We start from the raw sequence: 27,883 nt of genomic DNA, 5'->3' as shown, positions 1-27,883 counted from the left end.
CCCCCAGGCCAGATTAGAAAGAAAACTTTATTCACAAGCCGGACGAAATACTAAAATTAAAAAATGTTAAATACAAAAATGATTCGTTTAAGTAAACAAAATTTTATTATGTAATTTGTTTATGAATAAACGTAAGTAATTTAGTACAACAAATTAACAAAAAAAACTAATGTGACGTGTTGAGGCACTTTGCATCGCCTATTATATTTTTAATATCTGGCTCTATACTTGTAGTAGCTATTCTTAACAGAGCCTCCAAAGGTAAATCATTCAATCTTGATCTTGTACTTTTATTTAGATTCATTAAAGAAAAAGTTTGTTCACAAATATAAGTTGAGCTGAAGATTACTGAAGATATTGTAGTTTATGTATAATGATTTAAAAGTACCACTTATTTCATTTCCACAGTGCGTCGTGCAAAGAATATTAAAAATTTAATTGCGGGTCGCATAAACTCATTACGCGGGCCGAATCCAGCCTGCGGGCCGTATGTTGGCCATGACTGGTTAGTCACTGACATCCGCTGAGTCTGCCCAGACCTTACACCCAGTCCAGGCGCTGACTCCTCAGCAGGGTGTGAGCTCGGCAGGGTGGGATGACAGGGAGCCCGGAGGGTGAGGCTACTGCATTCCCCCAGGCTGATGTCCTAAGAAGGGGTGACCCTCAACCAAGAAAGATGTTATCGGCAGTGCAGTAGAGTGACTCAGCACAGGGGGTCCCTGCAGCTGTCCCCTCAGGTCTCTCTCCAGAGTCAGTGTTTGGTTATTTGTCACAAGACTCTAGGCTGCTCCACCCTCACTCCACTGGAGCCCTGGGTGAATGGATGTGAACAAGAGTTTGTGTTGGCCTTTAAAAGATCCCTGGCAGACAGAATACCGGCTGATTTTCACAACCAGGTGTTATGTGAGTGCCTCTTCTTGGCTCTATGCTCTGTCCTGGGGAGCCTGGTGTGGGGTTGATGCCACACGTTCCTCAGAGGGAACCCTTGCAGCTGAGATAAACCTCTGGAGTCTCAGATACCACCTGTGGGAGGGGCCAGCCCTTTCTGTGTGTCCACACTTCCTACCAGTCTTGACATGTAAATTCTTGGTCCTAAGACCAAGAATGGTCTTCAGCTGGTCTTCAGTTAGTTATTCAGGTTGACTGCTTTGTGTTTAAGTTGTAATTCCAGTTTGGTCCTGAAAGGAGGTGAGTGTAGCTTCCACTTACTCTGCTGCACTCTCAGATCCTCCTGTATTGTCAACGTTTTATATCTGATAACACTGAAGCACAGACAGAGAACATAATTTGCCCAATGTCCAACTGGTGAATGTAGGAGCTGGGGTTCGAACCCAGTTTGTTCCCAGGCCCATGCTGAGTCACAAAGCTATACAGCCACTTTTAGAAGAAAAAGTGCCAATTTTGAGTAGATCAAGAAACATGGTAAAAGTTTCCTAAAGAAACATAAGGCCCAAAAAATGAGTCTTAAGTTTTAAATTAAAAAATTAAAATTAAATCAGAATTGAATTATTTAAATTAAAATAGCAATATATGGGTAATTGCTACCATATTTGACAAAGAAGCTCTAGACTTCCAAAGGTAACATCACAATACTGATGACATGAAATAAGGCTCAATAGATTCCAAGAAACAAACCTACTTTAGCTGAGTGCAAGTAAAAGCAGAGGGCAGGTACAAACTGAGTGGTAGCATAAATATTCTAGAATGACTAGACTCCAGGTATAACAGAAACCAAAGCAAGGTAAGAATTATCTTGTTTCACAGACAGCACTTGTGCACAATGGCCTTAGCGAACAGGCAGCTTCCACTTCCGAATTTCACTACTCGCTCACCTTTACAATCAAGGATAAAAGTGTTTGGTTATTTGTCAATGATAGAGGTGCCATTCCCCATAAGCCCTAGCCAGATCAAGCCAGGAACATCTGGACAGATGGATGAGCAGACCTAAAGAAATTGTGAACTAACAGGTCCCTACAATTTTTCTGAAACAGCTGGAGAACCCAGAGTGATGAACAATTTAATCTTAAATTTCTTCCAATGAAACGCAATCATTTCAGTAATAAATTTCATAATTATGAGATGTAGGTTATTTCTTACACAAAAGTTACCTGTTGTTTTTCTGCCCTAGCAGCAAGAAATTTTCATACCTATACATGGGGGGCAGTGCTCTAAATTGCTTATTGATTCAAGTTATGGAAATAGATGATGAAATATATCACTGGATCCAAGTGAAGTAAGGATTATATACACTGCTGTTGTGGCTACCTGTTTGAATTTTAGAATTATGTCATTAAAGCCTTTGAAACTGTAAGTGGCTGAAATATGATTAATGGTACCTAATTCTAAGTACAGGGTAGAGCAAAAGTAGGCTTATAGTTATTAGTATGTGAAACAGTTTATTTTTATATTATTTTTATATTATTATGTATTAATTATTATATTGTTTTCCATACTAACAACCCCACCATGTATGTTAAAAGCTCAAATGGAAAAAGTAAAACAATATCAATGTAAGCAGAATGGAAATTCTAAGAAAGAATCAGAAAGAAATGCTACAAAGCAAAAACACTGTAACAGAAATGAAGAATGTCTTTAATAAAAGATTCATGGCAGACTCAGACTTGACAGAGCCAAGGAAAGAATCAGTGAGCCTGAAAGGAGTTTCAACAGGAACATCCCAAACTGGAGTGCAAAGAGGAAAAAAGACCCCAGCTCTCCCCCAAACAGAAACTATCCAAGTACTATGGGACAATTTCAAAGTATAACATACACACAATAGAAATGCCAGAAGGAGAAAAAGCAGAAGAAATATTTGAAGCAATATGAAGTTTGAGAATTTTCCAAAACTACTAACGAATAACAAAACCCGGGTCCTGGAAGGTTAGAGAACACCAAACAGGATAAATATCTAAAACCCATATCTAGGCATATGACATTCAAGCTTCATAAAACAAAAACCAAGGACAAAAAAAATCTTAAAAGAAACCAGAGGGAGAATAAACTACCTTACCTAGAGGGGGTCAAGGATAAGAGAAACAACTTCTTATCAGAAACCAGGCAAGAAAGAGAATGAAGTGAATAATTAAAGTATAAATAAAATCCATCAAACTAGAAGTCGATGCAGCAAAATTCTCTATCAAGAGTGGAAGAGAAATAAAGACTTTATCAAACAAACAAAAAATTGAGGGAATTCATTGCCAATAGACTACCCTTTCAAGAAGGAAATAATACAGGAACTAGGATCTACATAAAGAAAGAAGAAATCAATAAAGGCAAATTAAAAAATCTTTTGTATTCTTAATTGATCTAAAAGATAACTATTTAAAGTAATAGTAACAATGAATTAAGTGATTAATAGCATGTGAATAAGTAAAATAAAAGTATTGTCACAAGTAACAGGAGGGAGGAACAGAGAAAACTAAGATAAGGTACTTGCAACTACACAGGAAGTAGAACAGTGTTATTTGAAAGTGGACTTCACTCAACAACAAACAAACAAACAATCCAATAAAAAAATGGGAAGAGGACATGAACAGACACTTCTCCCAGGAAGAGATACAAATGGCCAACAGATATATGAAAAGATGCTCAGCTTCATTAGTTATTAGAGAAATGCAAATCAAAACTACAATGAGATACCACCTCACCCCTGTTAGATTAGCTATTATCAACAAGACGGGTAATAGCAAATGTTGGAGAGGCTACGGATAAAAGGGAACTCTCATCCACTGTTGGTGGGAATGTAAAGTAGTACAACCATTATGGAGGAAAGTATGGTGGTTCCTCAAAAAACTGCAAATAGAACTACCTTATGACCCAGCAATCCCTCTACTGGGTATATACCCCAAAACCTCAGAAACATTGATACGTGAAGACACATGTAGCCCCATGTTCATTGCAGCACTGTTCACAGTGGCCAAGACATGGAAACAACCAAAAAGCCCTTCAATAGAAGACTGGATAAAGAAGATGTGGCACATATACACTATGGAATACTACTCAGCCATAAGAAATGATGACATCAGATCATTTACAGCAAAATGGTGGGATCTTGATAACATTATACGGAGTGAAATAAGTAAATCAGAAAAAAACAAGAACTACATGATTCCATACATTGGTGGAACATAAAAACGAGACTAAAAGACATGGACAAGAGTGTGGTGGTTACCAGGGGTGGGGGGAGGGAGGACATAGGAGGGAGGGAGGGAGAGAGTTAGGGGGAGGGGGAGGGGCACAGAGAACTAGATAGAGGGTGACAGAGGACAATCTGACTATGGGCGAGGGGTATGCAACATAATTTAATGACAAGATAACCTAGACATGTTTTCTTTGAATATATGTACCCTGATTTATTAATGTCATCCCAATAACATTAATAAAAATTTATTTAAAAAAAAAAAAAAAGAAAGTGGACTTCGATTAAATAAAAATATATATTATAAACTCTAGGAAAACTACTGAAATATTTATTTTAAAAGGTCAACTGATAAACAGAAAGAGAAAATAAAATAGAATTATAAAATTCTCAACTAAAACCAGATAGCTAAAAAAGGGGGAAGACCAAGGACAAATATGAATAAAGGCATTTACAAACACAGTGATATTAATCCAAAAATCTACCAAGAACCTTAACAGTAAATGATCTAAATATGCCAATTAAAACACTACCAGAGTGAATTTAAAAAATAGGGCCACGTATATTTGTTCTCTAAAAAACACCCATGTTAAATACAGACTCAGATATAAGTTACAAGTCAAAAAATGGAGAAAGATATATCACATTAACACGAATCAGAAAAAAAGAAAAAGCTGGAGTAGCTATATTAACTTCAGACAAAGCAGATCTCAGAAATTCCCTGAGTACCAGAGAAAAAGGGGTATTTCATAATAAGAATGTGATGATAATGTAAAGAAAACAGTCTTAAACATGTATACATCTAACAAGACATGGTCAAAATACCTGAGGCAAAAATTGACAGAAATGAAAGGAGAGATAGGAGACTTCAATACTCCTCTGTCAGTACTTGATAGATCAAGCAAACACAAAATCAATGAGGATACAGTTGAATTAAACAACACTCTGAATCAACTTGACCTGACATTTATAGAATACCCCATCGAGCAACAGCAAAATATACATTCTATCCAAGATTATATAGCATTCAACAAAAGAGACCACATTCTGGGCCATAAAATATACCCAACATTTAAAAGAATAGAAATCATGCAATGTATGCTCTCAGATTATAATGGAATTAAACTAGAAATCATTGACAAAAGATAGCTGAAAAACCCCTAAATATCTTGAAATTAAACATAATTCTAAATAATCCACAGGTCAAAGAAGTCTAAAAAGAAAATTTAAAATATTTTGAAGTAAATGAAAATGGCAATGCACTTGATCAAATTTTGTGGTCTATAGCTAAGCAGTGTTTACAGGAAAATTTATAACCCTGAATACACATATTAGAAAAGAAAAATGCTCTAAACTCAGTAAGTAAAGCTTCCACCTCAGAAAACTAGAAAAAAATTAAAAAGCAATAAAAACCTAAAGGAAGCAGAAAAAAAAATCAGACCACATTCAATGAAATTAAAATGAAAAACAGGAAATACAACAAAAACAAAATCTGGTTCTTTGAAACATAACTAAATTGATAAATCTCTAGCCAGGCTAACCAAGAGAGAAAACACACATTACTGATATCAGAAATGAAACAGGAGTCATGACAACTGGGCCCACAGACAATTAAAAAGTAATAAAGGTATAAATAAAGATATACTATAAACAACTCTATGCTAACAAATATGGTAACTTAGATGAAATATACTAAATTATTTAAAAAACATAAACTACCAAATACAAGAAGAAACAGATGACCTGAATAGCCCTTTTCCATTAAAGAAATTTAATCAATAATACTCATTTCAAAAAAAAAAAAAAAAAAAGCAAGCAAGCATGCATCAAAACCAGATATTCACTGATGAATTCTACCAAAGGGATAATACTATCAATTCTCTACAATGTCTTCCAGAAAACAGAAGGAAGACGTCATAACTTATTCTATGAGGCCAGCATTACCTTTTTTTTTTTTTTTTTTCTGAAGCTGGAAATGGGGAGAGACAGTCAGACAGACTCCCGCATGCGCCCGACCGGGATCCACCCGGCACGCCCACCAGGGGCACCAGGGGGCGTCGCTCTGCTGCGACCAGAGCCACTCCAGCGCCTGGGGCAGAGGCCAAGGAGCCATCCCCAACGCCGGGGCCATCCTTGCTCCAATGGAGCCCCGGCTGCGGGAGGGGAAGAGAGAGACAGAGAGGAAGGAGGGGGTGGGGGTGGAGAAGCAAATGGGCGCCTCTCCCATGTGCCCTGGCCGGGAATCGAACCCGGGTCCTCCGCACACCAGGCCAACGCTCCACCGCTGAGCCAACCGGCCAGGGCCCAGCATTACCTTAATATTAAAACCAGATAAAAATATTCAAGAAACAAATCTATAAACCAATACATTGCATGAACATAGATGTAAAAATCCTCAATAAAATATTAGCAAACCCAACCCAACAATGTTTAAAACTCTTTATTTTATTTTTTTTTATTTTTTACAGAGACAGAGAGTCAGAGTGAGGGATAGACAGGGACAGACAGGAACGGAGAGGTGAGAAGCATCAATTATTAGTTTTTCATTGCGCATTGCGACACCTTAGTTGTTCATTGATTGCTTTCTCATATGTGCCTTGACCATGGGCCTTCAGCGGACCGAGTAACCCCTTGCTTGAGCCAGCGACCTTGGGTCCAAGCTGGTGAATTTTTGCTCAAACCAGATGAGCCCATGCTCAAGCTGGCGACCTCGGGGTCTCGAACCTGGGTCTTCCGCATCCCAGTCTGACGCTCTATTCACTGAGCCACCGCCTGGTCAGGCTCAACCCAACAATGTTTAAAAATAATTATATACCCCAACCAAGTGGGATTTAATCCAGGTAGGAAGAATGGTTTATACAATATTTGAAAATCAATCATAAAAAGCTAAAGAAAAATCATACGGTCATCTGAATTGATGGAGCAAAAGTATTTGACAAAATCCAATTCCTAGTTATGATTTTAAAAACTCTCAGCAAACTAAGAGTACAGGGGAATTTCTTCAACCTGATGCAGAATATCTACAACAAATTAATAGCTAATCTGACACTTAATGGTACACTTTCCTCTTAAGACTAGGCAGGTACAAGGCAAGGATGTACTCTCTCACCACTCCTATTCAACATTATACTGCAACTCCTAGCCAGTGCAATACAAATTAAAAAATCATATAGCTTGTAAAGAAAGAATAAAACTGTCTTTATTTGCAGATGTCATGACCGTCTATGTAGAATATTCCAAAGAATCTACAAAAAAGAGTCCTGAAGCTAATAAGCAAATATAGCAAAGTTACAGGATACAAAGTCAATATATACGGTCTACTGGAAAGTTCTGTCCGTTTTTGGAATAAAACAAACTACAAATTTTTCTTACCGTCAATAAACTTTATTAAATAATATAATTGCCATTATTATTAATGATTTCTTGCCAGCGTGAGGGCAATTTGTATATCCCATTTTTGAAAAATGTTTTATCTTTTGATGCGAAAAATTGAACCAGTGCTTGTTTGATATCTTCTTCATTTTTGAATTTTTTGCCCTTCAAAAAATTTTGTAAGGACAAAAACAAGTGATAGTCAGAGGGGTGCTAAGTCTGGGGAATATGGTGGATGCGACAGAATTTCCCAGCCTAGTTCTACAATTTTTTGACAAGTCCCCAAAGCAGCATGTGGCCTGGCATTATCATGATGCAGTACGATGTTCTTCCTATTGAACATTGCCAGCCTCTTCTCTTGGACTGCTGTCTTTAAATTATCCAGTTGCTGACAATACTTCTCCGAATTGAGCTTTTCATTCGGTTTTAAAAGATCATAATGTATTGGTCCTTGAATGTCCCACCATATACACAACATTCTCTTATTCAGAGTCAAATTTGGTTTAGAGGTGGAAGGGCTAGGTTTTCCGGGTTCACAATATGCCCTTTTCCTTACGATGTTTTCGTAGGTAATCCACTTTTCATCCCCAGTTATCATCCGGTTCAAGAAGGGCTCGATTTTGTTCCGAGCAAGCAGAGATGTGCATATGATGACTCGATCATCCAAATTCTTCTGACTTAATTCATGTGGCACCCATCTTGAATATTTCCACACCAATCCGATCTTCCGAATATGATCCAAAATGGTTTGCACAAATTAAGCCTTTCTGCAATCTCCAATGTTGTCAGAAAAGGATCTTGCTCCAACATGGTCTTAACAACATCGTCATCGATCAAAGATGGTTGCCCAGAACGTGGCTTATCAGAAAGGTCGAAATCACTTGTTTCGAATTTTTCGAACATCTTCTGCAGGTCCTATCAGAAACTGTACCTTCACCAAACACTTTCAATAAATTTCTACATGCTTCTGTAGCATTTCTTCCTTGTTGAAATTTGTAAAAATTACAGTGGCATAAATGAACTTTATCAGTAGCCATGGGTACACTATTGCTTCACACATAAGACTAACATGAATCAACTTTGTTTTAGTTAATTTGCTGTCAGTATGTATACATTAAGTGATAAAAATAGAGAGGCACACATGCACCAAATAAACATGTGCTTACGTGTCGAAACTTGTTGTGACAGAAATGGACAGAACTTTCCGGTAGACCTGATACTATAAAAATCAATTACTAGCAATGAAATATAGGAATTTAAAGTGAAAACAATACTACTTATAAAAGTACCTCCCCAAAAAGAACTAAGGTAGAAATCTAATAAGTATGTACAAGACCTATATGAGGAAAACTATAAAACTCTAATGAAAGAAATCAGATCTAAATAAATGGAAAGACAGGAAAAGACATACTGTTAGTGGAACAGAATACAGTCCAGAAAAATATATATACACATATAAAGTCAACTGCTCGTTGACAAAGAAGCTAAAGCAATTCAATGGAGAAAGGATAGTCTTTCCAACACATTGGCTGGAACAACCAGATGTCTACATACAAAAGGAAAAGAGAACCTAGATACAGATCTTACACCTTTCACAAGACTTGACTCAAAATGGATCATAGGCCTGAATGTAAAAAGCAAAACTATACAATTTCTAAAAGGAAACATGGAAGAAACTCTATGTGACCTTGGATTTGGCAATGACTTTTCACATATACCACCAAAACCATAACTCATGAAAGAAAAAATGGTAAGTTGTACTTCATTAATATTAAAAACTTCTGATCTATGAAAGACACTGTTAAGAGAATTAAAAGACAAATCACACACTGGGAGGAAATATTTGCAAAACACATATTAGATAAAACACTTGTATCTAAAATATACAAAGAACTCCTTAAACTCAACAAAAAGAAATGGGCTAAAGATCTGGACACTTCACTAAAGAAGATATAGAGGCGGCAAATAAGCATCTTAAGAAATGCTCAAATCACCCTACACCTATTAGAATGGCTATTATCAAAAAGAGAAAAAATAACTAGTATTGGCATGGACATGGAGAAAAAGAAACCCTTGTGCACTACTGGTAGAAATGCAAACTGGTGTACCAGTATGAGAAATAGTACGAGGTTCCTCAAAAAATTAAATATATATGGGTGTTTGTGTGTCTGTGTGTATATATACATACAGACAATAATCTTGCAATAAACATACAAAAATCTTACTACTTGCAACAACATGAATGGACCTGGACAGCATTATGCTAAGTGAAACAGGTCAGACAGAAAAAGACAAATACTATATGATTTCACTGTTATGTGGAATCTTAAAACAAAAGAACACCCACAACATCCCAGATTCACAAATACAGAGAACAGACTGGTGGTTGCCAGAGGTGGGGTGGGGGCAAAACGGGCATAAAAGGTAAAAACTTCCAGTTATAAAGTAGGTAAGTCACAGGGATGTAATGTACAGCATGTGGACTATATTTAATAATACTATATTGTATATTTGAAAGTTAAGAAAAGAAACCTTAGAAGTTCTCATCCAAGAAAAAAAATTGTAACTACATGTGGTGATGCATGTTAAGCTAGACTTATTGGGCTGAACATTCCACATATATACAAATATACAATTGTTATGTTATATAACTATAACTGGAACTTACATAATATGTTAATATCTCAATTAAAAAAAGATGCTCAAACATCATATTTCACTAGAGAGTTGCAAACTGAAACAAGGAGGTATCATTACACACCATTTAAAATAACTAGTATCCAAAACTGATAACACCAAACGCTGGGGAGGATGTGGAGCAACAGGAACTCCCTCAATCATTGCTAGTGGGAATGCAAAATGGTATGGTCACTCTGGAAGACAGTCTAGCAGTTTCTTACAAAGCTAAACATAGGCTTACCATCCTATCCATCAACAGCACTCCTAGTTGCTTACTCAAATGAGTTGAAAAGTTATGTCCACAGAAAAATGTGCACACAATTGTTTACAGTAGCTTTATTCAAAATTGCCAAAAACTGGAAGCAATCAAGAAGTACCTATTAATATGTGAATGGATAAGCAAACTGGGGTACCTCCATACAACAGAATTATTATTTGATAATAAAAAGAAATGAGCTATCAAGCCATGAGAAGACAAGGAATTTTAAATGCATGGTGCTAAGTGAAAGAAATCAGTCTGAAAAGGCTGTACAATTCCAACTATATGACATTCTGAAAAGGGCAAAACTATACACACAGTAAAAGATCAATGGTGGCTTGGGCACATTGCTCAGTGGTAGAGCATTGGTCAGGTGTGTGGAAGTCTCGGGTTTGATTCCTGGTCAGGGCATACAGATAAGTGAACATCTGCTTCTCCACCCCTCTCCCTTCCCCTCATCCCCTCTAGTAGCCATGGCTCCAATGGTTTGAGCAAAGTTGGCCCCAGGCACTGAGGATTGCTCCATGGCCTTGCCTCAGGCTCTAAAATAACTTGGTTGCTGAGCAATGGAGAAGGGCCCAAATGGGTAGAGCATCGCCTGGTACGGGGCTTGCCAGGTGGATCCCAGTTGGGGCGCATGGAGTTGTCTGTCTCTGCCTCCCCACCTCTCACTTAATAATAAAAAAAAATTGTATAAAACAAAGAGTTAATATTAATGTATCAACATTGGTTGGTCAATTCTAACAATGTACCATACTAATAAAGAAACCATAATAATACGGGAAACAGAATGAGAGGGGGCATAATATGGGAATACTATGTACTATATCTCTAAAAAGTGTACTGGGGCCTTGACATATACAACTGACACTTAGTATAGCCTTAACCTGAAGAACAGATATGAACAAGGGGTGAATGTAGAACTCATCTGGTAGAAACTTAATAAAAGGGATAAGTGAAGAAAAGAATTGCCTCTAATTATACAAACTCTCTCAATTATCATAAATAGAAGGAAGTTTTCCTCCTTTCAACAGATTAATATTTTAATTTATTCATTTCAATCTTTTCTATCACACCTTGACTGCTATTTTCAATCAAATTTAATTTGCTGCTTAGAAAAAGTAAAAGCATCATGTAAATACAGCATTTTCTGGGCTGTTACTTTACTGATCTCTAATGTACTTGATAGATTCAATTTCATCTCTATTATATCAGCCATCTTCAAGCTATTCTGCGTTTGAGCTTTCTAATAACATAACTGAGGTACATAAACAAGTTGTGGTAATGATGGAGCCATAGTTATATTCCTACTCTTCATAAAAGGACCAATTTTGCCCTCTAGTGAATCCCCAAGGAATTTCAGTCACTGATTTCCTCCAGAGCAGCCTTATTACTTGTAAAGAAAATCAATGATTTTTCCAAAATTACTTTATAAATATATCAACGTACACAAAATGTTTACATCTTTCTCTCTTTTCAGAGTCTAAGCTCTCTAAGGCAAGCCTGTGATCTGTACAGACTTCTGTAGGGATCTGAAATAGTAACACTGACCCAGACTCCACACGGTTCCACTTCCACCTTTTCAGCTCTGGCAGGTGCTATTCCATTGCGACTGGAAGAATACAACCTTTGCTATCAGAAAGTTCTGAGTTCCAGTCCCTTCTGGCATTACTTTACTTAGTTTTTTTCCCTCATACTTTCATACTATGGTATTTGTGATGAGTAAATAAGATAAGATAAAGTATGGTAAGCACCTAGCACCCAGGATGTTGTATCAATAGTTCTAATTCCCCTTCTTCATCTTCTCATCTACTGAGCTGGTCAAACCAAGCTCATATTCTTGTTTCATCTAAACTTCTATTATTCTATTTGGATGACCCATAAAAATCCTCTCTTCTTTAGCAAGTCACTGCACTGGTCATGTCTTTGACCTTGAAACCATTGGATATAGTTCCACAACTGAAATCCTGAAACTATTTTACCTCACTCCCTACCCTTTCCTACTTCCAGCCACCACTCCTTACTCTAGTTCCAGGAACCTGCTCTCCCTCACCCCACCCCTTTTCCTTCAAATCTAATTAACTCCTGATTTCACTCTGAAGTTTTTATCCACTCTAGATTCTACAGTGTATAATTTGAAGTACTCCTTTGTCTTTCTGCAATATCAACCCACAAAATCTAATCTTGAGCCACTCCAACTATTTTTTCCCACAACTACATCAGCACAGCTAACAGAAACCATAAATGAGTAAATTTAGTATCAGCATATATTGATAGTACATCACCCTTATCTTGCAACGGCTCTGAATGCTACATGACAACCCATGATGGTTCCTGATCGGTTTCCTCTCCCACTCCTCTAAATAACCATTCCAGACCTTTCCCAATCTCCTCAAGCCTTTTATATTACACCTTCAGCTGGTGATAAAATATATGATATGTAATTTGTATACATATACATATAATTTGTATATAAAATATACAAATTACATATCATACACACACACACACAGTAATACAGATATGTATCTAATATACATCAGATCGTGTCTCTCTGTAGAGGCCCTGAATAGGAACACAGAACAGAAACACAGTTCAGTGCCCTGAAGCAAAAGCCACAGTGCTGTCACTGAGAAGAAACGTACTGAACACAGTACTGTGCTGAACACAGCACACAGTAGGGGTAGGATTAGCAATACTTCTCAGAACCACGGTTGCTGGGGGCTGAAAAGCCAACAGGGTTTTTGTAGTTTAGATTTTAGGAGGACAGAGGTGTGGGGTACTGGCTGTAAGCTGACAGTCTGCCCAACCCCCCACCTCACTTGCCTGATTAGGTTGCAAAAGGCTGTTAAGCTGCGGTGCTGCATTGTTTATACTCATCCTAGCCCCATGTTCCCTGGAAAGACTGGAGGCAAGTTTTTTCTACCCTTTGTTTTGTGTGAAGTTAAGATGTTATGTATGATGGGGGTTTTCTACACTTGGTAAAATTCTTGGGTTGCCTTGGAAACGTGATCAGAGATCTCTGATTTGCTAATGGCCTCCCTTTGCCCTATAAAGAAAGCAGGAAGCAGTCATGGAGCGCGTTCTCTTCTTGCCAGCAGCAATTGCAGAGCCCTCCCGACCCCATCCTTTATTTTTTAAGCCTATTTTCTTAATTCCGCACCATTCTCACCCAGGACCTGGAATTACTAGCTGCACTGGTTGGCGGCAAGTGGTGCCCAAGCAGGCTCCTGACCAGGCGTCCCCAAACTATGGCCCGCGGGCCGCATGCAGCCCCCTAAGGCCATTTATCCGGCCCCCCACCGCACTTCCGGAAGGGCCACCTCTTTCATTGGTGGTCAGTGAGAGGAGCACTGTATGTGGCGGCCCTCCAGCGGTCTGAGGGACAGTGAACTGGCCCTCTGTGTAAAAAGTTTGGGGACCCCTGAAACTAAAGGCAGGTGACGGAACTCCCCAAGTGAACCCAGTAAGTAAAATTTTTGAGTAGAGTTTGGGGGGAGAGTACAATCGGGACTAATAAACTATGGGACAGTTAGGGTCAAAAGTGAGGGACCTTTTTCTTTTTGTACAAATGTTTTCATTTGAGGAGAAGATGTTGCTTGATCAGAGTGAGCTAGAGGGATGTAAATATGAGAAGACCTTGGAGTCTGAGGATGACTCGGGAGATTATGAGGACGTCGCGGCTATGGCCACCTTAGCCTTTGAGCATCCTCAGCCCTCTGCTCTTTCTTACGCTTATCGGGTTGCTCCCAGGATCTTTGTCTCAGACCTTTGGAGATTCCCGCTCCAACAAGCTTTAGATCAGGCTTGAGATAGAGGGGATTACATCAGAATATGTGCTGATATTGGGCCTTCATATATGCAAGGTCTGGCTATTGCCTCAGTGTTTCAGGGGAGGCTTCCAGGACAATATTTTGATAAAAGACAGAACAAACAAAAGAAGGAAGGTCAGGGAAGTACTTCTGCCTGAAGATCTTGTTTCCAATGTGGGGGTTTGGGATATTTTGCTAGAAATTGCCCTGCTCTCCCCAGATGTCGGTCTTGGCCTTTCCCTCAAGGGCAGGCAGCTCCAAAAGCTCCGGACCTCTGCCCATGCTGTAGGAGAGGGAAACACTGGGCGAATGATTGTAAATCTAAGTATACTGCCGAAGGGCAGGTGATTCAGGGAAACAGACAATGGAGCCTTCCCTACCCCTGTCAACGAAGTTTGCCGCTCAGCTAAAATTAAGGTAGAGAAATCTCAGCATAATCAATCTGAACTGCCAGTTGCAGCAGCTATTGGAATATGAGAATGGATAGGAGACTCGGTGTTAGGAAAGTTACAGCTTTTCTTATTGTCTAATTTTCTTGAGTGTTTTAGCTACAACCCTCTGAACTATCATTTTGTTTTTTTCTTATTCCTCGCCTGGAAATTAGGGCAGGGGACGCCTATTGGATCTGACTATACAAAATTTTCATGGGGCCACCTGAGATTTTTCTCGAGAAAGTTTTGATTAGTCTGATCCGTTGTTTATTCCCTCTGTCAAAAAATGCCCTAAGATCAGGCAGGCATCTTTCTAATCTGATTGTGCTCTGAAATCCCGGGTTTCTCTCTGGTTTGTCTGGTTCGTCTAATTCTAAAGGCCTGAATTAAGTTCTTGCATGCAAAAATTATAATGCCGGCTCTAATATTGAAAAAATAAAATGATTTCATCCTCACATTTTTTAAAATTGGAATTTATAAGGCACACTCATTTAAATTTTAGTAGAATGGAATGTGAATCCTGAAGACTTATTACTTTGGTTGAGCTGATGCATGTTATTGCTAAGCAACATTGGTTCCTCACTCAAAAAGCAGTTGCTGAGCTGCAAGCTGCAAGGCTTGGGGCAGGGTGGATTTGCCTAACAAAGGTGTAAGATTTTTTTGTTTTACAATGGGAAGATAACTAAAGTCACACTGGATTTTTTTCAGCCTTAATGTGCTCTCTAGATTGCCTGTTAATTAATGGGATAGAAATGTTTTGAAAAATATTAGTGTTACTGCCCTGGCCGGTTGGCTCAGCGGTAGAGCGTCAGCCTAGCGTGCGGAGGACCCGGGTTCGATTCCCGGCCAGGGCACACAGGAGAAGCGCCCATTTGCTTCTCCACCCCTCCGCCGCGCTTTCTTCTCTGTCTCTCTCTTCCCCTCCCGCAGCCAAGGCTCCATTGGAGCAAAGATGGCCCGGGCGCTGGGGATGGCTCTGTGGCCTCTGCCCCAGGCGCTGGAGTGGCTCTGGTCGCAACATGGCGACGCCCAGGATGGGCAGAGCATCGCCCCATGGTGGGCGTGCCGGGTGGATCCCGGTCGGGCGCATGCGGGAGTCTGTCTGACTGTCTCTCCCTGTTTCCAGCTTCAGAAAAATGAAAAAAAAAAAGAAAAAAAAGAAAAAAAAATATTAGTGTTACTTAGAAAAGCATTTACTATATTTTGTCAGACTTTTACAATTAACCTGAGGACAGGTATTTCCTTACAATCTTCAGGTCAAGGCATTATAAAGTGTGCCCAGCAAATGCTTAAAGGTCAATTATAAAAAATAAAAAAGGGGGAGTCATATCCTGGAACTCCTGCAAATCTTTATCACACTTTTTATTTTAAAAAATTTTTGAATGCTGATGTACAGGATCATTCAGCAGCTGAGACTCTGGAATCCTACAGGGAAAGCCTTCCCTGAAGTGCGATGGAGGGACCCGCTCACAGGAATCTGGCAAGGGCCAGACCCTGTTCTCCTATGGGGCTGAGGATATGTGTGTGTGTTTCCTAGGTCTCCTGAGGCTCCTTGGTGGGCTCCTGAACATTTGTAAGACACCATGAGCTGGGATGAGAGACTCACTTCACAAGAGCAATCGTATAAGGCTTATTTTACTATGCTTATATCCCTTTCTCTGTCAAACCTGTTCCATCTATCAAATTCTCTTAGCACACTCCAAATCTTTTTCTCCTGCAAATTCCTCCCCTCCCCTCCTTCATTTGATCCAGCTGATAACGCTGTCCTGTCTTTTTCTAAAAAGCTCCAGATATACGGCAAAAAGTTTATATAGGTAAAGGAGGATCCTCAAACCCCTCAATGAGATCTTCTGAGCATGGCTTTTAAGGTCTATAATGACCGAGAGGAACAGGAAAAAGGCAGACAGAGCCCAAAGAGATCAGGCAAAATACTAGCTCTTGGCATACGTCCTTAAAGGCTCCAATGTCCCTAAGGGACCTCAAAGGACTCCACCAGGGCCCTGCTTCAAAAGTGGAAAGGAAGGTCACTGGGTTAAAGTCTGCCTGGCTTCTCAGCCCCTGCCAGGATCATGCCCTTGCTGTGGGAAAAAGGGACAGTGGAAGGTAGGCTGTCCCCTCGCTCCTCCAAGGGAGGGTTCAGTCTCTTCCAGCCCTGTACCAGCCACCTCTGACCTAACCTTGCCCAGCCTGCTGGGAATTGCCACTGAAGACTGACGGTGCCCAGGGCCATCATCCCCATCTCATGTCACCGTTGAGCCTAGGGTAATCATCCAAGTAGTGGGTAAGCTGATTTCATTTCTTATAGACACGAGGGCCATTTACTCTGCCTTGCCTGAATATTCGGGTTCTGCTCATCCCTTGAAGATCTCTGTTGTGGGTGTTGATGGTCTTATTTTCCTCCCCATTTGCCACGGATCCGCTGCCTTGTTTAATACAGTGTCTCCTTTACACACTCTTTGTTTAATACACAGTGTCTCCTTTACACACTCTTTTCTCCTCCTGCCTCAATGTCCCAAGCCTATTTTAGGCCGGGACCTACTCCAAATTTAGAACCTCTATCTCTCTTCTTTTTGTCCACTTCTGTTACGAATTCCCCAGTATAGTGAATCCCAGGGAAAAGCTCCCTGGTTTCAACTCTCCAGGTTAAAGAAAACAGAAGCTCCATCTCTATACATGCTGCAGATGGCCCTTCCAGTCTACCAGAATCATTGCCAGAAATCCAGTATTGACATTAAGCTTGGGACAAAAGCTTAATGTGCTAGAAGCAGAGGTCATTGGGATTTGGACGCTAGCTGCAGAGTGTGGAAATGTGACAACAATTCCAGTGCCTGTGGACTTTTCCTGAATGTGTGTGACTCCTGCTCCTTGGGACAGTTCTGACTGAAGTGGGGTTGGGTACATTTACAAATAATGTAGAGCAGTGATGGTGTCAACATGGACTTGGTGAAATTACATTAACATGTTAAGGACATTCAAAACTGCAATTTTATTTTAGATCCTGCTGTATTAGCTAAGAATTTGCTTGATAATCTAAAAGGCTTGGCATCTGTCAGCATTGGCTATTTTAATTTTGTTTATTTTATATTTTTCCAGTCTGCCTCCATATCAGAACATGGGAATAGATGAGTGTGAATCACAGCACATAAATTAAAGTTAAAAAATAGAAAAGGGGATATTTTGGGGACCGAAAAGCCAACAGGGTTTTTGCAGTTTAGATTTTAGGGGGACAGAGGTGCGGGGAATTGGCTGTAAACTGACAGTCTGCCCAACCCCCCACCTCACTTGCCTGATTAGGTTGCAAAAGGCTGTTAAGCAGTGGTGCTGATGGCCTCACTTTGCCCTATAAAGAAAGCAGGAAGCGATTGTGGAGCGCTCTCTTCTTGCCAGCAGCAATTGCAGAGCCCTCCCGACCCCATCCTTTATTTCTTTAAGCCTATTTTCTTAATTCCGCGCCATTCCCACTCAGGACCTGGGATTACTGGCTGTGCTGGTCACAGCACATGGTGAAGGGTATCTTCTCTGGACTTCCCAAAGGTGAGTGAGCAGGTCTTATATGATCAATGCACTCTACCATTACACTCCCTAAGCCTTTAGATCCTTTCCTCTACAGCCTCTACAGCGTACCAAGGGAGGCCTGGCACCTTAATTCATTTCATTTAGCATAGGTCACCTTTTGTCCCATGTTTCAGCCAAACAAACTATTAGAGCCCTTTCTAAGCCCTCAAGCTAGAATCTCTGCTTGGTGGTTCTGTATCAATAAATTTGACCTGACCTACACCACACTCTTAATACCCATTCCCACACATATTCCCCAGATTTCTGTGTAAATTTTTTAAAAAGTCATTTTTTTAAGAGTTTAGCACCTTTTCACGGGTCACACTTTGTAGCTTATCCTTGGCAGCCTGCTGAGACTTGACTCTAGTTACAGGTCTAAAAGCAAGGGTAGTTCTAGAGGAGAATCAGCAATATTTGCAAGGCAAGTTACCTCTGGAAAGGCCATTACAGCTTCTGCAGGCAAAGCAGATTACTTTCCTCAAACAGGTGACAAAAAGACTAATAAAAATTTAGGGGCTCAGTACACCTATATATTTTTTGAGGTTCTCATTCCTTTCTAATCAATGCCCTCATTTTAACAGCAGAACCCTTTGTGATTGGGGATTCATTTTGCACTGTAATTTGGCTCTTTGGTTTTCAGCAATCTCAGCTCTGCAGCTATAGGAGAGAAGAATTTCTTTAAAGCAGACACAGAAACTGTCACGTTAATTATGTAGGGGTTTGAAGACCTGAGCTTGTCCTTTTCTTTCCTCACTTTTTCCAGCACAGTTTAGGAGCAACCAGTCAGTCTCATTAGATTTGTTAATTTGACAGAACTGTTTTAAGTCATCAAATACATGATCATCTAGAACCCTGTCTTTCTTAAATTTTTAAGTAGGAGTATCCAATGGTGATATTTTGTGTATCTCTATTGCTAGACCACACCCTGAACTATCAGTGCCCTCTTTACCACTGGAAATACCCTTTAGTGCCCTTAAATCTAATCAGACTCAGGAACCAATTCCATGAACACCATAACTAATTCAGACAACTCATTCTTAAGATTCTGTTCCCCTAGAACCACTCTTGGTATAAAATCTGAATCAGAAAGAGTTCTCCAGGTAGACAGAACCAAAGAAGAAAATATATTGAGCTATCTCTCTTTAGATAAATAGATATTTCTATCTATTAGAAATCTATTGTTATTAAATATACTGCTCACAAAAATTAGGGGATATGAAACTATAAAATATCTCCTAATTTTTGTGAGCAATATAGATAGGTAGATAGATAGATAGTTTTTTTCATGCTCACTGACCCCTGGGAGTGAGTTCTTTTTCAAAAAATGAGATTAGCTCCAGTTACAGTTTTATTAACTTAAAATCATGTTTGTTTGATAACCAATTTATGGAAACAAGAAGAACATACATTTGCCTTTTTTTAATGTTGCCTTACACATTTTTAATATAAAATTTTTTGTTATGCTCGTACTCTGGATGGTCAGGAGGCACGAGGACGTTCACGAACGTTCATACTACTCAAAGGGTTAAGGAACTGGCTCACACACTTTTGGGGCTGGCAACGCTGAAATGTGTAGGGCAGATACGAAGGCTAGAAACACAGGCAGAAATAGATGCTGCAGTTTTTTGTGTTCTTTTTTAAAGAATGGTCTTTATTTAAAAAATTATTTATTCATTCGTTTTAGAGAAGAGAGAGAGGGGGGGGGGAAGGGGGGTGGAGGAGGAAGCATCAACTCCCCTATGTGCCCTGATCAGGCAAGCCCAGGGTTTTGAACCAAAGACCTCAGCGTTCCAGGTCAATGCCTGATCCACTGCACCACCACAGGTCAGGCCGATGCTGCAGTTTTGAGAAAGAATTTTTTCTTTTCAAGACACTTCAAATTGAAATTTAGGCCTTTAATTGATTTGATAAGATCCACCCACATTATTGGGGGTAATCTCCTTTATTAAAGTCAATTAATTGTAGGTGTTAACTGCATCTTCAAAACACCAGAGTTTGATTTAAAAACTAGGTAGTATAGCTTAGTTAACATATAAAATGAATTACTACACACAATAAACTTAGATATTTATCAACCAATCTTACTTTCAACCTTTTAAATAAAAATATTTTATGTGCTCTAAATAGGTAGTAAAATTCTAGTAAAGGCACTCTGTGAATGGACCAGTGAGAGGACAGTCCATCCTCCAAAAGAATGGAGAAACAAACCTTCCATAAACCACTTTTCTTTTCTACCTCCGAGACCATCATTCTTAGGAAACCATAACATTGTATCTTCATTTTTAAAACTGTTTATGTTTTAAAAACATGACATTCAACTCTATATCAGAAATCACACTAAAATTGCAAGTCAGCCTGACCAGGTGGTGGGGCAGAGCATAGAGCGTCGGACTGGGATGCAGAGGACCCAGGTTCGAAACCCCAAGGAACATTGTACGGCTTGAGTATGGGCTCGTCCGGCTTGAGCGTGGATCGCTGGCTTGAGCATAGGATCGTAGACATGACCCCATGGTCGCTAGCTTGAGCCCAAAGGTCACTGGCTTGAACCCAGGCTCACTCGCTCTGCTGCACCCCCCAGACACGAGAAAGTAATCAATGAACAACTAAAGCAGCGGTTCTCAACCTGTGTGACCCACAGGTTGAGAACCGCTGAACTAAAGTGTTTCAACAAAGAATTCGTGCTTCTCATCTCCCTTTCTGTCGGTCTGTCCCTATCTGTCCCTCTTTCTGTCTGTTTCAAAAAAAATTTGCAAGTCAGAGTGTCCCTTTGAGACCTAATGACTTAAATTGAGAGATGGTATCTATTGAACCTGTTGCTTGCCCTTACTCTGACCAGAAAATTTACAAGTTGCCTTTTCATCTTCTCTCAATGATAAAATGTAATCTGAACAGGAGAAATCCAAACCAGGTGGTGTAAGGGGGTGAATAATGGGCCAAATAATCAAAAGCACATAAACAAATCTTATAATTGGGTTGACATATTCATCTGACCTTTTTTAAAACATTGATTTTTAAAAACCTTTCTTGTCAATTCATTCACTCCATAAGCACCTGGCTTAAATCTATGGACAAAATTATCCTTTCTTGGTAGATCTCACATTCTAGCAAGATATCCTTATCCAACTTTTTTCCCCTTAACACAATAACCCAAGCATTAAGAAGTATAAACACATTTTCTGAAAATCTACTATGTGTCAGCCAACCTCCAGTTCTGAGCTTGGCTTCTGGCAGGCACTGTTTCATTATTAGCATAGAGTCTCCAGAGCTAGACTGCCTGGGTCCAAATCCTAGTTCCACTAATTCCCAGATACATGACCATGGCCAAATGCTTTAACCTTCATCTACAACACACAAAAAAATCATAACATGGGATTATGTAACAATGAAAAGAGTTCAAATGTGTCAAGCACTTAATGTAGCACATAGAAGGTACTAAAATGTATTAGCTATGCTCATTTTAACTCAATTTTCAGAAAACCCGATACTACACATGTAGTTATAGAAAAAATAACTCCAGTAGTAAATTCTAAAACATTTTTATCTGGTTCATTTACTCCCTCCATTATTACTACTTTCAAGAGTTTTTCTACTCTACACAAAAAAAACAACAGGGCTTCCAGTTAAGTTTGATAAAAACTACAAATGTGACCTCTGTATATTTCATATACAACATCAATCCATGGTGCAGTCTGCATAAACACATAGTAAGACGCTTTCAATGTAACGAGAAAATTTCTTTAAAAAAATTTGACTCATTTTCTTTAAAATTACAACGGCAATTATCTCAAGAAACTTGAGTATCAGAACCAGCAAATAGGGACTATGTAATTGCCTATTTCTAACGCCTGGGTGTGTAAATATATAGTATGTTCATCATTAAGACCTATATGTTTGCAGCTGCCAATACACACAAATTCAAGTTAATTCTCAATCTAGCTCACTGAATAAAAATACAAGTGCAGTCATCTAACATTGAGGGCTCATCCTCGTTTGTTAAAAATAGGCCTCATTCATTCTTGGTCCAAAGTTTATAAGGGGTCAACAACATCAGCAAGTTAACGCCCACAATTTAGAAGCGACTGGAAAGAAGCATACACTGCGAACGTCGGCGTCCTTACTCCAATAGCCCTACTGACAAGCAAAAAGGCCGGTCAAACACATTTCCAAAGCTGCTTTCAAAGGGATCGATTTTAGTAGAGAAGAATTCAAGATGGATTGTAAATCTGATCACCCTTAAGGTGGGGAGATGCTAAGGCACAACAAAGTTAATACGTACACACATCAATTATCTTAGTCCACATGTATACAGTTTTTGACCCCAGTCTCAAACTCAAAGCCCTCAACGATGGAGCTGATGCCTTCGACTCTCCAGTGGAAATCAGGGGGACGGACAAAGAAAGTGTCTTCCCCACCATCCCATTCCAAAGTTCAGACCGCAGGACACTACCGCAGGAGGCTTTCCTCAAGGACGGGTTCGGGCTGCCCCGTTTCCACAATGTAAACAGCCGAGAACGCGTCCCGGGATGGGGGCACGGCCCGGCTTCCCGCACGGCGGAGGGGTGCAGCGCAAGTCCCGGAGCGGGAGAGACGCGGCTGCCCGGCGACAACGCCGAGCACGAGATAGGGAGAGCAGGAGGCGAGGGGTTACATTGCAGAGAACTAAAGCACAACCGTAAAGGCAGGACTGGCCAGCACACTGCCCGACAGAGAAGGGCGGGAGTGACCTCTCCCGGCCGCCGGGGGCGGTGGGCGGGCAGGGTGCGGACTCCCGCCCGCGGGCGGATCGCTGCCCCAGCCGGAGGAGCCGTGCACGCCGGGCAGGGGGCGGGTTCGCGCCCCGGGGCTGCTCCCCACCGCTCCACGGCTGAAGGTGCCCTCTCCACCTCTCCCGCTGCCCTTAGAGGTTTGGGGCCCAGGCTACCTTTCAGGACGTGGAGGCCGCCACCGTTTCCGGCCGCACAGGCCGGACAACTGCTCAGATGCCACGGCGATGTCACTCTACAGAGTGACCAGTCCGAGCGTGGAGCAGGGTGCTGGAACCCGCAGGGCACAGGCGGACACTCGCCTCCCACTACCCTCAGCCCAGCCAGCCGCGCCCACTAACAACGTGCTCGCGACTGCCGGAGCCCGCTGGGCACGTCCCTCTGCACGCCGCTGCGCGCAGCACGACGGGACTCGTAGTTTCGGCGCGCACTTCACGCGACGCTCCGCTACCCGCCGAGAGTGACGTCACGTGACCCGCGTACCCGCCCCCCCCGGAAGTGGCGTAAGTACACATGCGTGTTGCGGCACGCCACCTCCGCAAACAGAACCGTGGGCTTCTGTGTCGGTGAGTGTGGGCGCTGGTACTGCGGCCCTTCCTGTCTTTGTCTCTGGGTCCTCCGCGGGCTTGGAGGAGGAGGAGGGGGCACCCCGACCCCTGACGTGGGCTCGCTCTATTGCCTTGCGCCTTCCGTGCGCTTCTCGAGGGCTGTATTGTGACCTCAGCGCGGAACATCATGGGCAGTATCTGTGGGAGTCGGCGGGCGCTGCTGCTCCTGCTGACCCTGCGCGTCCGGGTCGGGGGAAGCCCGAAGCCGCGCCTCGGGGCTGCTGTGGGGTCGGGCCGGGCGCGGGGTGTCAGACGGGAGGAAGCGTCTGAATGTTTTGAGCTGCGAACGAGAAACCTGAGCCGGTTTGGTTCAGGGCTAGGCCGCGTCAATGACGGAAGAGGGTGAACTTGGCTGAAAATGTTCCTTCCCGCCTTGTCGCGTCTTCTCGGGCCCTCGAATTGACCCGATCTAGCTAGCAGGTGGGGACGGAGAGCTTTTCCTAGCGCTCCGCTCGGTCGCTCCGGGGGGAGCTGAGATGACAGAGACGGCCGGCCTCCGAGGGGACTGGGATTCCAGGTGGACGTGTCTGTCCGGTCATTGATTGCATATCCAACTCGACGTCGCTTGCCTCTTTTCCCGTAGCTCTTTCTTCCAGGCAGCTCTCTTGGATTTGGAATTTATTCATTCTTCCACTCTGACACTCGGTTTCAAACATGCTTACCTAACTTGTGCCATCGTTTGGAATTCTTTGTCATTTATTTTGACCGAATTGCTTTTATGCCATCTCATCCAGGCCAGTAGAGTTGCGTATGTAAATAAAACTCACACCTATTCACAGTACTAAATTCAGGGATTAATTACGGCTAAAGTTGATCATCACTGTTTTATTTCTATTTAAGACCTATTTCTGTTCCTTTTTAGGAAATAAATGACAGAGAGAAGATAAGGATTTGATAATTCGGAGGCTAGTTTTACTAGATAATCATTTTAAATAGTCATTCTGAAAATTATTTTCCGGGTGAATTTTCCTCCCTCTGATTTGGCTCCTTATATTTTGAAACGTCTTAGTATAAATATTTTGTTACCTCAAACCTTGGGCAGTGAAAGTTCATATCCCTTGAAACCGTTCCCAGTGAATAGTGACTTGTTTTTACCCATTCCCTTAAGCAACTTTATTTCTTTATTTCTTGTTAATATGCCCACATTAGCATATTCAGAAATTTCTTTACTCAAAATGCTCCCACTTTCCCTTCATAACTTTCAGGTTCTGAATTTACTTAGTATCGCTGAGTTTTGGACTTCTCCCTTCTCCATTTGTTTTGAATAATACAGCCTCTCGTTTTAAGGGTGGAATATAAGCTGTGAGCTTCTTGAATACTCATTCACACAGTACCTCCTTGAGCTCCTGGGTAGTAGGAGCTCAGTAAATTTGTTTAGTGACAGTAAATAGATCACCATAACAATTCCTGTCCAATAGATCAGTGGTCCCCAACTTTTTTTGGGCCACGGACCGGTTTAATGTCAGAAAATATTTTCACGGACCGGCCTTTAGGGTGGGACGGATAAATGTATCACGTGATCGAGACAAGCGTCAAGAGTGAGTCTTAGACGGATGTAACATAGGGAATCTGGTCATTTTTTAAAAATAAAACATCGTTCAGACTTAAATATAAATAAAACGGAAATAATGTAAGTTATTTATTCTTTCTCTGCGGATCGGTACCAAATGGCCCACGGACTGGTCTGCGGCCCGTGGGTCGGGGACCACTGCAATAGATAGTTCACCTATTTCCCTCCCAATTCCATTAGGCATAAGAACATTTGAAAGACTTAATGGTTAATTAAGTTGCAAACTGAGTCTTGAAACTTCTTGTCCAAAGCCACTCTTCACTTTTTACCTATTTCTGGCATCTATTACCAAATAAGGATATCAGAAGTCAACTGTAGGTTCCCAGACTTCTCTTGTTCCTGGTGCCTTAAGTGTGTCTGTTTTTCCCCCCTCAGTGTCTCTAAGCCAAAAGAAATATAATACCACTCATAATTAGTTTAGTCTAAATAATTTAAGTATTTATATCCTAATGTTGTTTTAAAAAATAATACACAAACTGAAAAGAAAAATATTTAACTCTTAGTTAACCACGAGTACTTACTAATGGAATCTGTTCACCTTTTGGGTACTGTACCACTTCTCAAGCTTTGAAATAACATTCGACATCACCAACTTCATTTCCTGTTTAACTGATTTTCTTTAGTGCCACAAAAATTTCGGCTTTGCAAAGTTATGATATTATTGAAAGGGATATGGTACAGTGTACTTAGCTGAAACTGTGCTCTACTTGAAGCTATATCTGTGTTATCATCTAAGTATCAGATCTCACTATGCTTCCCTTAAAATTTAGGCTGTCCTGCTGTGCCTGTATGAGTTTGTTATAGTGCCCAGCACACAATTTGGCAACCAAGGCAGTAGGGTAAGGATCAGAATAGAGAAGGAACTTGTATGCCTCCACTTCATTTGTCAGTTTTAATGCCAATAGTGACTTTTATGGGTAAGATTGTAGAAATGTTTGGGGATTATAATTAGTACTCCCAATTAGCATATTCAGAAATTTATATTAATATTAACATTGTTTTCATGAGAGTCTCTTTCTTTTGTGACAGACAGAGAGTGGGACAGATAGGAACAGACAGACAGGAACGGAGAGAGATGAGAAGCATCAATTCTTTGTAGTGGCACCTTAGTTGTTCACTGGTTGCTTTCTCATATGTGCCTTGACCAGGGGACTATAGCAGACTGAGTGATTCTTTGCTCCAGCCAGCGACCTTGAGCTCAAGCTGGTGAAACATGCTCAAACAAGCTGGCGACCTCGGGGTTTCAAACCTGGCTCCCCTGCGTCTCAGTCCAATGCTCAATCCACTGCGCCACCGCCTGGTCAGACTCATGAGATTTTCTTAATCTCCTAGTTGATCACTGAAATTAAATCGTTAGTTTCTGGTTAAATTTGTTTAAAGTGTTTATAAATTATATCATATTTTTGCCATTTCAGTGTTCATGAAGTTTTACCATCTATTTAAGCAATCAAAAAATGGAAAGTTTAACAAAAGCAGAGGAATGTGAAAAGATCTCTCTTGAAGTAGTAAAAGCATTAATAGATTCAGAAACGGAATCTTCATTCAGTGTTAATGAGAACACAACCACTCCTGGGACTGGTCTCTTTGAAAAGTCTCCTACCTGTGGGCAAGTAGACACTCCAAACAAGAGAAAAATGGATAATCTTGTAAAAGAGAGTTCCATTTGTGAGGAAGACACTCCATCCAAGAAAAGAAAACTTGATGATGTTGAACTTGTCCCAGAAGAAAAAGGATCTGGCAATGATGAAGACATTTCAAGGAAAAGAAAAATAGAAACTGATGATTTTCCCAAAGATGAACCTTCTCCTGGAGATGGTACTCAGAAAAAGAGGAAAATAGAACTTGAGGATGTTCCTGAAAAGCAAAAAGTAAGTTGAATGTGTATTTTCTTTCATTCATAAGGAATAAGTCAAATTGAAATGGAGAGCAGTTTTGAAATACTAGTTTTTACATAATCTTAACTTCAGAATGTTCCTTTTTATTGTGTTAAGATATGTAAGCTTTTAACTTTTGTATTTTAATTGTTTTTATTTAGGTAAAACTTCTGCTGATGAGCATTTTTTAGGTTACCAGAACTCTTATTTGTCTAGGAACTTGAAAGCTAGTTTTTATAGTTGCTTTTTCTTAGTGTTTTATAAAAAGATAAGAATATGAGGTCCAGATGATTTACCTTTTTTCATTTTTTATTAGGTGTTCATTTTGTATCTGAAATAGTTGAGATTACCACTTAAAATGATAAATTTCAAAATCATACCCAGTTTTACATTCCTTTCTTAATATAAATATAATTCCTTTAACTCTATTGTTTCAGCTTCTTCTTTGGGTATTTACATACAATTTTAGCTAAGTGGATTCAAAAGCCCAATAGTCAGCAGGGATACTACAGAGGGTCCTCCAGTTATGACATCATGTCTCAACATAGGACATCTTGAGTTTACAATGCTCACTCCCATAAAAACTTAAAAAAATTGAGACGTTAGCGTTGTATATATAAATATTTATATTTACGGGCAACGTGGGTGAACCATTTTGGTTGCACGTGGCGGAAGAATACGCAGTAATGGGCATGTCTGTTTTTATGTTCTAGATTATTATTCTAAAACTGTTAGGATAGGTAAGTGACTTAGGCTAGGGTGTGGTTCCACTTACACCACAGTTCGGGTCACCTCACTGTTGTAGGAATGGAACTGTGTTGG

General features: G+C 40.5%; 2 protein-coding genes across 3 annotated transcripts in view; one reads left to right on the top strand and one right to left on the bottom strand.

Moving 5' to 3' along the window:
* Positions 1–23,371, bottom strand: part of FAM210A (family with sequence similarity 210 member A) — a 44,340-nt gene extending 20,969 nt beyond the window's left edge. Inside the window, exon 1 of the mRNA XM_066352588.1 lies at positions 23,168–23,371. The gene's annotated coding sequence lies outside the window, so the exon portion shown is untranslated. The remainder of the gene's footprint in view (positions 1–23,167) is intronic.
* A 131-nt stretch (positions 23,372–23,502) lies between these two features.
* RNMT (RNA guanine-7 methyltransferase) overlaps positions 23,503–27,883 on the top strand; it is a 29,081-nt gene continuing 24,700 nt past the window's right edge. Inside the window, exons 1-2 of one of the 2 annotated variants that reach the window (XM_066352248.1) lie at positions 23,503–23,575; positions 26,603–27,055. In XM_066352248.1, the coding sequence (XP_066208345.1) occupies positions 26,642–27,055 (414 nt within the window). In that variant the 5' untranslated portion in view covers positions 23,503–23,575; positions 26,603–26,641. Of the gene's footprint in view, positions 23,576–26,602; positions 27,060–27,883 lie in introns of both variants that reach the window. The other variant, XM_066352249.1, reaches the window with a different exon arrangement.

Source organism: Saccopteryx leptura, chromosome 11, assembly GCF_036850995.1.
Source record: "Saccopteryx leptura isolate mSacLep1 chromosome 11, mSacLep1_pri_phased_curated, whole genome shotgun sequence".
Lineage (NCBI taxonomy): Eukaryota > Metazoa > Chordata > Mammalia > Chiroptera > Emballonuridae > Saccopteryx > Saccopteryx leptura.
Note: the sequence above shows the minus strand (reverse complement) of the source record. Positions and strands in the feature narration are given on the sequence as shown.